Source organism: Oncorhynchus tshawytscha, linkage group LG26 (assembly GCF_018296145.1).
Source record: "Oncorhynchus tshawytscha isolate Ot180627B linkage group LG26, Otsh_v2.0, whole genome shotgun sequence".
Taxonomy (NCBI): domain Eukaryota; kingdom Metazoa; phylum Chordata; class Actinopteri; order Salmoniformes; family Salmonidae; genus Oncorhynchus; species Oncorhynchus tshawytscha.
In genome coordinates, this window is record NC_056454.1 from 3,041,494 (window position 1) to 3,057,213 (window position 15,720).

Consider the following 15,720-nt stretch of genomic DNA (forward strand, 5'->3'; position numbering starts at 1 on the left):
ATAGACAACAATCATTTTTTCACGTCTTCCACACTCATTTTACTGAATTTAAAATTACATTGCTTGTCTTTCATAATTTGTTAGTTATACTTGGATGTGTAGTGTCAGCGTTTGTTGCTGTCATGTCATGCCTAAATGTGCTAATCTTGCCAATGAAAAAATTATTAAAGTATTTGGCAATATCAGTGGGTTTCATGATGAATGAGCCATCTGATTCAATGAATTATAGAGCTAAGTTTGCCTTTTTGACCAAAATTTTATTTAAGGTGCCCTAAAGAATTTTACCATCATTCTTTAAATAATTTATCTTTGTTTCTTAGTGTAGTTTCTTCTTCTTTTTATTCAGTTTAATCACATGATTTGTCAATTTGCAATACTTTTGCCAATCGGTTGTGCAGCCAGACTTATTTGCCATTCCTTTTGCCTCATCCCTCTCAACCATACCATTTTTAAATTCCTCAACAATCCACAGGGATTAACAGTTTTTACAGTAATTGTCTTAATGGGTGCATGCTTATTAATAAGCAATTTCATAAATGCGTCAAGTGTAGCGTCTGGTTTCTCCTCATTACACACCACTGTCATGACGTTGCCCTCTTTGGGTATAGCGTGCACCATCCCCCTCTCTCTGTCTCCTACACTCAGGCTGCTGCGACCTCAGGTCGTAAATTCCTGGAGGAGATCATCTTCTCACGGCCACAGTATAGAGAGAGAGAGTGAGTTTTCATCGAGAGAACAAAGGAATTTCTTGCACCTCAAAGAACTTGAGGTCCGAACAACATTTATGTTCTGGAGAAGGTATAAAATATCGGTGAAGGATCCAGCTACGAACTGGTCCGTTTGGTACAATTTTGTGAAACTCATGGGAGACAATACGGCCACATTACCATAACGCTGTTTATACAATAGCCTCAGATATGAGGCTTACATCTAATTGTTGTATAAGATGAATGAGTGAGGATGATACTGTTTGTGTAATTGTGTAATGTGATTTTGGACTGTTTAATGAAGGAAACTCCAATTCCCTTTGGAGTTGAACCTTATTGGGATAGGGGGCAGCATTTTCACTTTTGGATGAATAGCGTGCCCAGAGTGAACTGCTTCCTACTCTGTCCCAGATGCAAATATATGCATATTATTATTAGTATTGGATAAGAAACACTGAAGATTCTAAAACTGTTTGAATGATATCTGTGTGTATAACATAACTCATATGGCAGAAAGAAACCTCACAAACATCCAACCAGGAAGTGGGTTTGTAGTTTTTCAAAGCTTTGCCTACCGAGTACACATTGAGATATGGATGAGGTTGCACTTCCTAGGGCTTCCACGTTGAATGAGGATTCTACTATAAAGGAGTGGCTCATGAGACCTGTTTGAGTCTGTGGTCTGGCAGAGAGCCTTGGTCTCACGACGCGCGCTCCCGACAGAGTTACCTCTCGTTCCAGTGCCTTTTCTGAAGACAAAGGAATTCTGTTAAAAATATCCTAACAATTGATTCCATACTTCTTTTGACATTTCTAAAGGACTGTAACAGAACTTTTAAAGTTTTTGTCTGGATGAAATGCTTGTGCCTCATGAAGATGGATTACTGGGCTGAACACGCTAAAAACAAGTGGCTATTTGGACATAAATGATGGAACAAATCAGTCATTTATTGTCTAACTGGGATTCCTGGGAGTGCCTTCTGATGAAGATCATCAAAGGTAAGTGAATATTTATGGTGTTGTTTCTAACTTAGTTGATTCCAAAATGGCGGCTATTCCTCTGGCTGTTTTGGGTTCTGAGCGCCGTTCTCAGATTATGCTTTTTCCATAAAGTTTTTTAAAATCTGACACAGCGGTTGCACAGAAGTCTATCTTTAATTCTGTGAATAAGACTAGTATCGTTTATCAATGTTTATTATGAGTATTTCTGCTAAAACCACCGGATGTTTTGGAATCAAAACATTACTGCACGTAAGGTGCCTATGTACACTGAGATTTTTGGATATAAATATGCACATTATCGAACAAAACATACATGTATTGTGTAACATGATGTCCTATGAGTGTCATCTGATGAAGATCATCAAAGGTTAGTGATTCATTTTATCTATATTTCTGCCTTTTGTGACTCCTCTCTTTGGCTGGAAAAATGGCTGTGTGTTTTTTTTTTGACTTGGCAGTGATCTAACACAATCATATGTTGTGCTATAGCTGTAAAGTATTTTTGAAATCGGACACGATGGGTAGAAACCTGTTAGGGATAGGGGGCAGCATTTTCACTTTGGATGCATCCTACTCCGTCCTAGATGCTAATATATGCATATTATTATTACTATTGGATAGAAAACACTGAGGTTTCTAAAACTGTTTGAATTATGTCTGTGAGTATAACAGGCAATCTTCCAAACAGGAAGTGGAAATTCTGAAGGCTGGTCTAATTTGAAGTCATCGCCTATTCACATCCAAACAATATATGGATCTGTTCGCACTTCCTACACCTTCCACTAGATGTCAGCATTCAGTAGAACGTGGAACGAAGGTCCTAGTGTGATATTTGACCGAATGGGAGGGGAATGAGTCACTGGCCTGGCAGAATGACATTTCCTGGTTGCGCAATTATCTGTTGATATCGCCTGCGTTCCATGACTCTGTAGACAAAAACGAATGCTCCGGTTGGAACATTATTGGATATATATGAAAGTAACTTCCTGAAGATTGATTCTCTACTTAGTTTGACCAGTTTATTCGACCTGGAATATATATTTTTGAAGTTTTCGTCCGAGTTCGCCTGGACCAGCGCCAGCTTTTGGGCATGTGAGCTAAACCTGGTAGCAAATGCAGCTAATTGGACACTAGTAATGGACATTATGGAACAAAACAACAATTTATTGTGGAACTAGGACTCCTTGCACTGCATTCTGATGAAAGATCACCAAAGGTAAGGGAATATTTATGATGTAATTTTGTATTTCTGTTGACTCCAACATGTCGGAGAAATGTTGTTACTTCTGAGCGCTGTCTCAGATTATTCCATGGTATGCTTTTTAGGTAACGTTAAAAAAAATCTGACACAGCGGTTGCATTAAGAAGTAGTGTATCTTTAATTATATGTAAAACATGTATCTTTAGTCAAAGTTTATGATGAGTATTTCTGTTATCTAGCTCTCTGTAATTACTCCTGTAAATACTCCATTTCTGAACATGGCGTCAGTGTAAACCGAGAATTGTGGATATAAATATGCATATTATCGAACAAAACATAAATGTATTGTGTAACATGATGTCATATGAGTGTCATCTGATGGAGATTATCAAAGGTTAGTGATTCATTTTATCTCTAATTCTGCGTTTGTGACAATCTTGGGCTGGGAAAAATGGCTGTGTGTTTTTTTTGATTTGGTGGTGATCTAACATAAATATATGTTGTGTTTTCGCTGTAAAACATTTAAAAAATCAGACACGATGGGTAGAGTAACAAGATGTTTATCTTTCATTTGCTGTATTGGACTTGTTAATGTGTGAAAGTTACATATTTCCCAAAAATATTTTAGAATTTCGCGCGCTGCCTATTCAACGGAATGTTGTCGAGGGGTTCCGCTGCGCTAGATAGGTTAACTAAGTCAGAGGACTGCCCATGAGCACAGTTATGGTCTGGCGTCCTGGGACAGGCCCCTTTCTGCTCTTCCGAATAAAACCCCCCCCTTGAGAATTTCTCAACAGACCATGTTTCTCTCAATTACGAGAGGACTAAGGTTGAGACCAGCTTACCTCGAATAACGAGAGGGCCAAGGTTTGAGTGGAGACCATAAACTCTCCAACAGAAACTAACTTTTCAACAGAGATCCCGACGACACACTGAGCGTAAATATATGTATTGATTGCAATTATTCCCGAATGAGTGAGCGTTCATGTGCATAGATTAGCATTTCAATTGTTAAAATTATCAACTGTGTGTTGTCTTATCTCAGTCGACCCCCACTTCCCTTTTGTACACCAAGCCGCGATGCCGGTTTATCCCACTAGGGAAACTCCGCTCTCATTTCCTTGTAACTATCCATTGTTTGTGTGATGCATTTCTGTGAATTACTTAGTAAAAAAAATATTTTAAGACAATTGATGTATGGATGACTCATAGTGAAGACTGGGTTTGTGCAGATAACCAACAATTTACGACGTTTGGAATGAGACTAATGTGAGGTAAAGAATACGTCATTAATCAAAAGACTAAGTGATCAGATATTAACATATCTGAAAGTTATATTAGGAATATTATAACTTTGTAATCTGAATATTTTCCTTGGTGCCCCGACTTCCTAGTTAATTAGTTACGTGATTAAGTATTCTTTACATCAATAACATAGTTATTCCTGTGCTGTTTGTAACTACCCTGGTAGGTTGTCTGATAACCCGAACCAGGTTGCAGGCACTGGCTACAGTTTAAAGCTTTTTCTTGAATGGGCAGCTTGATGAAAGCCAATCAATATCTAAATCACCCCCCAAAAATATATTTATCTGATATCACATACATTATCAAGCATTTCACACATGTTATCAAGATACTGACTATTAGCACTTGGTGGTCTATAGCAGATCCCTACAAGAATGGGCTTTAGGTGATGCATATTAGCCATATTACCTCAACAATATTTAACATGAGAACCCCTCTGAGCTTTACAGGAATATGGCTCTGGATATAAACAGCAAAACCTCCACCATTGGCATTTCTGTCTTTTCTGTAGATGTTATAACCATGTATTGGTATCACTGTATCAAAGGTATAATCTAAGTGAGTTGCATGTACATGTAGGTAGAGTTAAAGTGACTATGCATAGATAATAAACAGAAAGTAGCATCAGCGTAATATAGGAGGGGGGAATTAACGCAAATAGTCTGGGTAGCCATTTGACTAGCTGTTCAGGATTCTTATGGCTCGGGGGTAGAAGCTTTTAAAAAGCCTTTTGGACCTAGACTTGTCGCTCCAGTACCGCTTGCCGTGCAGTAGCAGAGAGAACAGTCTATGACTAGGGTGGCTGAAGTCTTTGACAATTTTTCGGGCCTTCCTCTGACACCACCTGGAAAAGAGGTCCTGGATGGCAGGAAGCTTGGCCCCTGTGATGTACTGGTCCGTACACACTACCCTCTGTAGTGCCTTGTGGTCGGATCCCGAGCAGTTTCCATACCAGGCAGTGATGCAACCAGTCAGGATGCTCTCGATGGTGCAACTGTAGAACTTTTTGAGGATCTGAGGACCCATGCCAAATCTTTTTAGTCTCCTGAGCGGGAATAGGAATGGTCGTGCCCTTTTCACAACTGTCTTGGTGTGTTTGGAACATGATAGTTTGTGGGTGAGTTGGACACCAAAGAACTTGAAGCTCTCAATCTGCTCCACTACAGCCCCGTCGATGAGAATGGGGGCGTGCTCGATCCTCCTTTTCCTGTAGTTCACAATCATCTCCTTCCTCTTGATCACTTTGAGGGAGAGGTTGTTATCCTGGCACCACACGGCTAGGTTTCTGACCTCCTCCTTATAGGTTGTCTCATTGTTGTCGGTGATCAGGCCTCCCACTGGTGTATTGTCAGCAAACTTAATGATGGTGTTGGAGTTGTGCCTGGCCATGCAGTCATGAGTGAACAGGAAGCAGCGGAGGACGCAACCCTGAGGGGCCCCTGTGTTGAGGATCAGTGGGGCAGATGTGTTGTTACCTACCCTTAACAAATGGGGGTGGCTCGTCAGGAAGTCCAGGATCCAGTTGCAGAGGGAGGTGTTTAGTCCCAGGGTCATTAGCTTAGAATTGAGCTTTGAGGGCACTATGGTATTGAACACTGAGCTGTAGTCAATGAATAACGTTGCACGTCCTGGTAATCTGTCTGGCCCTGCGGCCTTGTGAAGGTTGACCTGTTTAAAGGTCTTACTCACATCGGCTACGGACAGGGTGATCAAACAGTCGTCTGGACCAGCTGATGCTCTCAAGCATGTTTCTTGCCATAGAAGTAATTTAGATTGTCTGGTAGGCTTGTGTCACTGGGCAGCTCGCGGCTGTGCTTCCCTTTGTAGTCTGTAATAGTTTGCAAGTCCTGCCACATCCGATGAGCATCAGAGCCGGTGTAGTACGATTCAATCTTAGTCCTGTATTGATGCTTTGCCTGTTTGATGGTTCGTCGGCGGGCATAGCGGGATGTCTGATAAGTGTCCAGGTTAGAGTCCCGCTCCTTGAAAGTGGCAGCTCTACCCTTTAGCTCAGCGCGAATGTTGACTGTAATCCATGGCTTCTGGCTGGGGTACGTACGTACAGTCACTGTGGTGATGACATCATCGATGCTCTTGTTGATGAAGCCAGTGACTGATGTGGTGGACTCCTCAATGCCATCGGAAGAATCCCGGAACATATTCCAGTCTGTGCTAGCAAAACAGTCCTGTAGCTTAGCATCTGCTTCATCTGACCACTTCGAGTCACTGGTGTTTCCTGCTTTAGTTTTTGCTTGTAAACATGCATCAGGAAGATATAATTATGGTCAGATTTGCCAAATGGAGGGTGAGGGAGAGCTTTGTATGCATCTCTGTGTGTGGAGTAAAGGTGGTCTAGAGTTTTTTCCCTCTGTTTGCACATTTAACATGCTGGTAGAAATGAGGTAAAAAGGATTTAAGTTTCCCTACATTAACGCTCCACTAGGAGCTCTGCCTCTGGGTGAGAGTTTTCCTGTTTGCTTATGGCCTTATATAGCTCAATGAGTGCGGATTTAGTGCAAGCATCGGTTTGTGGTGGTAATAGACAGCTACGAAAAATAAAGACAAAAACTCTCTAAATGGTATGGTCTACAGCTTACCATGAGATATTCTACCTCAGGTGAGCAAAACCTCGAGACTTCCTTAATATTAGATTTCGTGCACCAGCTAATGTTTACAAATATACACAGACCGCCACCCCTTGTCTTCCCGGAGGCTGCTATTTTATCTTGCCGATGCCGCGTCAACCCCGCCAGCTGTATGTTATTCATGTCATCGTTTAGCCACGACTCGGTGAAACATAAGATATTACCGTTTTTTTATGTCCCGTTGGCAGGATATTCATGATCGTAGCTCGTCTATTTTGTTATCCAATGATTGTAAGTTGTCTAATAGGACTGATGGTAGCGGCAGATTACCCACTCCCCGTTGGATCCTTACAAGGCACCCCAACCTACGTCCCCGATATCCCCGTCTCTTTCTTATGGGAATTTCGGGAATTTTCTGTCCTGATATCTAGAAGCGCTTTTCAGTCATAGGAGACAGTGGCAGAAACATCATGTAAAAAATAAGTTACAAATAACACACAAAAACAGACACAATAGCACAATTAGTTGGAGGGACATATGTTAGGTTACTTCCATTGTGTCTACCAATGCCCCTGGGCTAATGTACATTTTGTAAAGTATTATGACAAGTCAGTGACACAATGTTAGGAATTAACTGAGTTGGGCCTGGGTAATTGATAAGTTATTGTCTCAACGCAGCCTTATAATGATGTGAAAGGATCCAGGAACCCAAATGATTTGGGTGGATCCCATCCTATTTATAAAACATGTTTTGTTTCCAAAAGATATTGAAATTGTCAACAAAAGTTACACCCGTTGCGTTTATATTGATCAGTGTATATTGTATATGATCTATATAGAGCAGACATATAAACTGAACAATAAAAACAACAAACCCTCGAGTCATGAACTTGAAATATATAAAATACTTGAAATAATACTGTAACAGTATATCCCTTTTTTCTGAAGAAGTCTATGTTGAGAAATGCCTCTTTTTCTACATGGTTACCTTTTAGACCTGACTTTGTCTTGTGCCTTTTACCTAACAGACAGAAAAGTATTACACTACGCTTTCTGTTTTGTAAGTCTTGACTAGTTTCCCCTGAAGACGCTGCTGTGTACATATGGAAAATGAAATAGACCAGCTCTTACCATGCAGTCATGCATGATCTTATTCCAGTCTTCCCCCGTGACAATACGGAACAGAACCGTGATGGCCTTCCCTGCCGTGGAGAAGTTAGCATGCCTGTCATTGAGAAAAAATGTAAACAAATAAAGTAGCACACACACACACACGCACACACACACACGCTTTAGAGAGAATGAGTCATCGGTGTGGCTGCAGACTTCTCAAACTCCCACTATTTCTCCACTAGAGGAGGCTGTGATGGTGCCACAAATCGAATAAGTGACACTTGCTCTTCAAATCTCTACAGTAATCAGAGCGCTAACCGTGTGGGAGATAGGAGAAATGATGACTAGAAAGGAGAATGAGAGGGGAGCAGAGTCAGGAAAATGAAAGGAGAGGAGAAAGGTAAAAAGGAAGGAAGGAAGGAGGAAGACTTGGAGGAGTGGGAGGAAGAGTTGAAGTTAGGAAAGAGACAGAGGACAAGGAATAAGTGTGAAAGAGGTAAAGAAAGGGGGATACAAACAGAAAGGAGAGAAAGGGAAGCTGTTGATGACCTGTTGATGTTCTCTCCGTATTTAACGGTTCCGAATAGGACGACTCCAGCGAAGGCGTAGCAGAGGAGGAGAAGGAACATTCCCACGATGATGAAGAAGCTTTTATACATACTGACCACGACGGTCAGCAGTAGCATCTTCAGAGTCACCTACAGACCGATTATAGCATTAAAGAGACCACCCAGCAGGCAAAATGGTTGCAGGAGTTTTGTTACCTCCTTTTTTAGCAACCAGCAACAAAACAAACGGAGGTTGTAACATATGGTTGTAATTTGAGTTATATGATGTATTCAACCAGAAAAACAGTTTACAACTCTAAATGGCTTTTTTTTGCCTGCTGGGCAAGCTAGTAAATAGGGAAAAAATATTTTTAACAGTTTCGTTCAGTAATATGCACTGTAAGTTCCATTAGGCTTACAGTGGGCTATACTTACATGCTTCCCACAGATGGTGAAGAACCTGAAGACGATCACACACGTGCCCATCATGTAAGTATATGCATTCTACAGGAGAACACTGTGATCAGCCATTTACTAATTATACACTAACCTTCACAATATATTTAGTCATAACTCGAAAGAAGTACAGAATAGTTGTTAGAAAATGCACTAGTTCCAGGAAAGAACAAATGTTGTAAAGAATAGCTTGTATATCTGTATTTATACTGTGTGTGTGTGTGTATATGTGTGTCCTCACCAGTAGAGCAAAGTGCAAGACTATCCAGATGACTCCCAGTATTGTCACCAGTAAATCGTAGCGGTTCCGTCTGCTCTGCCAGTACCCCGCCGGGGACATAGCTATGAACTTCATCGTCACCTGGTTACCACAACAACAAAATCCAATCGCATTGTAGTCACATTGCTTTTATAATACTGTACATTTGTCACAATCCTGCCTTGAGATCCATGTGCATAGTATTCCATGCAAATTTCCCATTGACATGCACCCAGACTCTTACCTCTAACACAAAGATAATGGTGAAGACCACTGACATGGTAGCAAGTGGCATTGTTACTGGGTCATCTACATCCCACTGAAACACACACATTTCACATAAAAGCTGATGTCCAGCACAATCCAGCACCACTCTTAAATCTCCCTCTTTAAGCTCAACTTAATTGATAGTATATATAGTGATGCATGGGTTGAAATTCATAGCGTTTTTTGAGGCTAGTGTCACTTAAAATACACTGAGTGTACAAAACATTAGGAATACCTTCCTAATATTGAGATGCACCCCCTTTTGCCCTCGGAACAGCCTCAATTCATCGGTGCATGGACTCTACAAGGCGTCGAAAGCGTTCCACAGGGATGCTGGCCCATGCTGACTCCAATGCTTCCTACAGTTGTGTCAAGATGGCTGGATGTCCTTTTGGTGGTGGACCATTCTTGATACACATGGGAAACTGTTGACTGTGAAAAACCCAGCAGTGTTGCAGTTCTTGTTGCAAACCGGTGGGCCTGGCACCAAATACCATACCACGTTCAAAGGCTTTTAAATATTTTGTCTTGCCCATTCACCCTCTAAATGGCACACATATACAATCCATGTCTCAATGCTTAAAAATGTAACCTGTCTCCTCCCCTTCATCTACACTGATTGAAGTGGATTTAATAAGTGACATCAATAAGGGATCATAGCTTTCACCTGGATTCACCTGGTCAGTCTATGTCATGGAAAGAGTAGGTGTTCTTAATGTTTTGTGCACTCAGTGTAGACACCCTTTGTAAAATTATTGATTAAAAATTTCAGTTTACTTCTTGAATTGACTGACGTCAACTTGAATTGATTGCAACCTTGATTTTCATTGTATTACATTGGGCCGAGTAGTCCGGGCCAATTCTGTGAAATTGCGGATGGGTGTACTGTAGGTAAAAAATAGCTGAGCAGCACATCACTAGTAGATAGAAAATGTATGTCTACATCAGACAGCCTCACCTTGACAGACAGCAGCACTGACTGGGCCAAAACCAGCACAGCGATACCCCGTTTGAAGAAGGGGTGCTGAGTGATGTCATACATCTTGGCACGGAACCCTGCATTCTCTGTTGGGGGAGAGAGGAGTGAGGATCAACACCAGACCAGACCCAAACAGCAGGGTGAATTCCAATAGCCTAAATCATTTCCTCATCACCTTTCTTTAGGAGATGATTATGATGCTTTCCAACATAGATGGAGCTCATACTATAGCTGTACAACTGAATGTTTTCTAGACCTGAACCACATTCAGTAAGCAAACGTGGAACATTGCAGATAGACATGTCATGAATAAAACTGACATGCTTCCTTATTCTATGTCAGAGAAGCATATTTACTCTACAGTATGTATTTCTAGCTCAACATTCCACAACATTGTGCCCTGCAGAACCCAAGTACCCCCAGCCATTTCACTGATACAATTAGTCAGAGAAAACAGAAATCAGACAGATTGCCTATGTTCATGTTGGATTGTAAAGTTGCTGGCACACACACGCGCATGGCCATGCTTCCTGGCTCAGTCACACATGCATGCACACAAACAGGTCAGTATTTCTCGATGTGCGAGTCAGTGTGTGTCAGATGATGTCCTCCTTACATTACCCGTTTATTCTATCCAGTATCATAAATAACATCCTACGACCGGCAGCTTATCAACTTTTACAGCCAGCAATAATATTACTTGGAAACCAACAGAAATCTCAAAATTGGATTCAGGGCTGCAATGGAAAAAAAATATTTCCAATCTTCTTGGAATAAGATCTACAGCTTGTCAGTACAGGTCTTATCTTAGTTAATTTAAAAATATGATTCTCATACACAGGGCCGGATTAAGAAATCATAGGGTCCTTCCCTGCACACCATCCTTTTTGTAAACAAATCCGTGCACCAAGATACAACTCGATGTGTGGTGACTTTTCTGTTGAAGAAAAAGCCCCTTTCTAATAAAGCCATCAAAACATTTGCGATGTGGCGTAGGCTACAGTTGAGCAGAGACGTTTTTAGGACTTGCACACATTTTTTAACAGTGAGAGCAGGCTCCTGTGGTTGGATAAAAACATATTAGAAATAATGATGTTAAATACTATATTAAAATAAAAAATAATGATGTTACTGGCCCAGTAACATTCATTTATTATGTACTTCATAAAATAAATATATGAATCAGTTACCCAATCAAGGCAGGGCCCCCCAGTTACCAACGTGGACCCCTACATAATCTCCTGATGATTATACTGTATATACAAAATAATACAACTCTTATAGATGCCTGGTCCCTGCTTATATGCTTGACTTTGAAACATTGGCACCAAATAACATAGGCAACAAAATCCATCCTACTGTAAATCATTGTTAATGTGTTACTGCTAATAGTCTCCTGAGTTAACAGGACAAGCATGTTAGCCTCACCATTGCTTTAAGAGCAGCCTCATCATCTCTTTTCTATGCTGTATAAAACTAATGAACGGTCAAACACTAGCTCAGCCCAAGCCCCAGTAAACACCAGCCCAACCCCAGTAAACACTAGCTCAGCCCAAGCCCCAGTAAACTAGCCCAGCCCCAGTAAACACTAGCTCAGCCCAAGCCCCAGTAAACACTAGCCCAGCCCCAGTAAACACAAGCTCAGCCCAAGCCCCAGTAAACACTAGCCAGCCCCAGTAAACACAGCTCAGGCCAAGCCCCAGTAAACACTAGCTCAGCCCCAGTAAACACTAGCTTAGCCCAAGCCCCAGTAAACACTAGCCCAACCCCAGTAAACACTAGCTCAGCCCAAGCACCAGTAAACACTAGCCCAGCCCAAGCCCCAGTAAACACTAGCTCAGCCCCAGTAAACACTAGCTCAGGCCAAGCCCCAGTAAACACAAGCCCAGCACCAGTAAACACTAGCTCAGCCCAAGCCCCAGTAAACACTAGCCCAGCCCAAGCCCCAGTAAACACTAGCCCAGCCCCAGTAAACACTTGCTCAGCCCAAGCCCCAGTAAACACTTGCTCAGCCCCAGTAAACACTAGCCCAGACCCAGTAAACACTAGCTCAGGCCAAGCCCCAGTAAACACTAGCCCAGCCCCAGTAAACACTAGCTCAGCCCAAGCCCCAGTAAACACTAGCCCAGCCCAAGCCCCAGTAAACACTAGCCCAGCCCCAGTAAACACTAGCTCAGCCCAAGCCCCAGTAAACACTAGCCAAGCCCCAGTAAACACTATCCCAGCCCCAGTAAACACTAGCCAAGCCCCAGTAAACACTATCCCAGCCCCAGTAAACACTAGCTCAGCCCAAGCCCCAGTAAACTCTAGCCCAGCCCCAGTAAACACTAGCTCAGGCCAATCCCCAGTAAACACTAGCCCAGCCCCAGTAAACATAGCTCAGCCCAAGCCACAGTAAACACTAGCTCAAGCCCAAGCCCCAGTAAACACTAGCCCAGCCCCAGTAAACACTAGCTCAGCCCAAGCCCCAGTAAACACTAGCCAAGCCCCAGTAAACACTATCCCAGCCCCAGTACACACTAGCCAAGCCCCAGTAAACACTATCCCAGCCCCAGTAAACACTAGCTCAGCCCAAGCCCCAGTAAACTCTAGCCCAGCCCCAGTAAACACTAGCTCAGGCCAATCCCCAGTAAACACTAGCCCAGCCCCAGTAAACATAGCTCAGCCCAAGCCACAGTAAACACTAGCTCAAGCCCAAGCCCCAGTAAACACTAGCCCAGCCCAAGCCCCAGTAAACACTAGCCCAGCCCCAGTAAACACTAGCTCAGCCCAAGCCCCAGTAAACACTAGCCAAGCCCCAGTAAACACTATCCCAGCCCCAGTAAACACTAGCCAAGCCCCAGTAAACACTATCCCAGCCCCAGTAAACACTAGCTCAGCCCAAGCCCCAGTAAACTCTAGCCCAGCCCCAATAAACACTAGCTCAGGCCAATCCCCAGTAAACACTAGCCCAGCCCCAGTAAACATAGCTCAGCCCAAGCCACAGTAAACACTAGCTCAAGCCCAAGCCCCAGTAAACACTAGCCCAGCCCCAGTAAACACTAGCCAAGCCCCAGTAAACACTATCCCAGCCCCAGTAAACACTAGCCAAGCCCCAGTAAACACTATCCCAGCCCCAGTAAACACTAGCTCAGCCCAAGCCCCAGTAAACACTAGCCCAGCCCCAGTAAACACTAGCTCAGGCCAATCCCCAGTAAACACTAGCCCAGCCCCAGTAAACATAGCTCAGCCCAAGCCACAGTAAACACTAGCTCAAGCCCAAGCCCCAGTAAACACTAGCCCAGCCCTAGAAACACTAGCTTAGCCCAAACCCCAGTAAACACTATCCCAGCCCTAGTAAACACTAGCACAGACCCAGTAAACACTAGCCCAGCCCAAATAAACACTAGCCAAGCCCCAGTAAACACTTGCTCAGCCCAAGCCCCAGTAAACACTAGCCCAGACCCAGTAAACACTAGCCCAGACCCAGTAAACACTAGCCCAGACCCAGTAAACAATAGCCCCAGCCCCAGTAAATGCTAGCCCAGCACAAGACCCAGTAAATGCTAGCCCAGCCCCGGTAAACACTATCCCAGCCCAGTAAACACTAGCCCAGCCCCAGTAAACACTAGCCGCATCCCAGTAAACACCAGCCCAGCACCAGACCAAGTAAACACTAGCCAAGCCCCAGTAAACACTATCCCAGCCCCAGTAAACACTAGCTCAGCCCAAGCCCCAGTAAACTCTAGCCCAGCCCCAGTAAACACTAGCTCAGCCCTTATTCTGCAGCCTCAGCCAATGCTAGCCCATCCCCAGTCCAGTATAACCCAACATCTCAATCAACCAATAGATTTTAACAGCAAGATTGATCCGCTGTCTCTCTACCGCAATGCTAAGTGTGCAGAATGCAGACACTTCTGAATAGAGAGGAGGAACCGGAAACGATTTGGCCAAGCGAGCCTCCCATAGCTCCCTAACACTGGGTTGAGCTGCACATTGAGTAAGTGTGTGTAAGTAAGTGAGTCAGGCCAGAGCCTAAGGTTTTTGGATGTGGATCAGAGTGGAGATTAACATAGTCAGCGGCTCTGCTGGGTAGAACTAAGACTGAATCATTGATTTTCTCTTTGCTCTGTACTAACTGGCTATGTGGTGCCTATTCCCTCCCCTGATTCCCATGCACTTCTCCTTTCATTCCCCTGTTCTTCTCACTCCTTCACATATACACCTCTGCAGTTAAAACAGCATAACAAGCTGTGTAGATCAGTCTGTGTATTACCATGCTGAGGATGGTACGATCTAACTGGGTGAAGGATTTGTTTGTCAAGAGGAAGTGACCTCAGCAAAGAGCAAAGAGCTGAGTTGGGATGCTCAATTAGATCAGTAGAAGCGATCGATCATTAATATAACTTATACTCTTGTTGAAAACAGTTCATTCTCTGTGTGTGGGCGTGTGTGTGTGTGTGTATTTGTCTGTGAGGACTCTATTAGTCTTTGCGTAATGAAATAGTGTATAAGCTCTACTCTATCACAGGGGGTGAGTTAGTGGATGAGTTCTGAGCATTTTAATGTCACTAGAGAGTCAGTGATTTAAAACTCTGTCGCTGATCAGAGGAGACAGAGAGCTTATTAGGACACAGTAGACAGAGATATGAGAAAAGAAAATAGAAGAAGAGAGAGAGCGAAACAGACATTTTATTTATTCTCTCTCACACACACACACACACACACACACACACACACACACACACACACACACACACACACACACACACACACACACACACAATACATACCTGGGCGTGGGGGGAGGTGGAGAGGCTGGGCAATCTTCAGTCGACTCTTCAGGTCCTCCCACCTCCTCTGGTCCACTGTCAGCAGAGCAGTACCCTGGGGAGGAAAAATACACACACAGACCCAGATCTTATGACAGCGTTATAAAGGCTTTATGAATACATTTGAGAGGAATACCAATCATTATTGTCAGGAAGGTGTGCAAGACAGGTCACCCGTGATACAAGTCAGTATTTGAGGTGTACAGTCTCCAGCTACGCCATGCCAGTACATGATTGTGTTCAACTTTGTTGAAACTGGGAAAAACAGAATTGTGCTCTCTTGGATCTTGGATCTCTTACCTTGTTCTCATTGAAGTTAGCGATGACCACTCCGACAAACAGAGTGAGTCCAATCATACAGCCCAGAAAAACAAACACGTGGATGTAGATACCATGTATCTGCAGGGAGAGACAAAGGTGTGTCATTACTTCTTACAATGTATGTAGGATCCAGTATTATCATTAAGCAGAGAGGGGAAGAGAGAGA

The 15,720-nt window shown here is 43.1% G+C and overlaps 1 protein-coding gene across 3 annotated transcripts in view; it reads right to left on the bottom strand.

Annotated features, from left to right (window-relative positions):
• The window catches only part of nalcn (sodium leak channel, non-selective), a 277,670-nt gene that overhangs the window by 13,367 nt on the left and 248,583 nt on the right, over positions 1–15,720 (bottom strand). For all 3 annotated transcript variants that reach the window (XM_024388657.2, XM_042306734.1, XM_024388656.2), the window contains 8 exons: positions 15,534–15,632; positions 15,195–15,288; positions 10,402–10,508; positions 9,421–9,495; positions 9,159–9,278; positions 8,897–8,965; positions 8,463–8,611; positions 7,932–8,025 (listed from right to left, as the gene is read on the bottom strand). In XM_024388657.2, the coding sequence (XP_024244425.1) occupies positions 7,932–8,025; positions 8,463–8,611; positions 8,897–8,965; positions 9,159–9,278; positions 9,421–9,495; positions 10,402–10,508; positions 15,195–15,288; positions 15,534–15,632 (807 nt within the window). The remainder of the gene's footprint in view (positions 1–7,931; positions 8,026–8,462; positions 8,612–8,896; positions 8,966–9,158; positions 9,279–9,420; positions 9,496–10,401; positions 10,509–15,194; positions 15,289–15,533; positions 15,633–15,720) is intronic.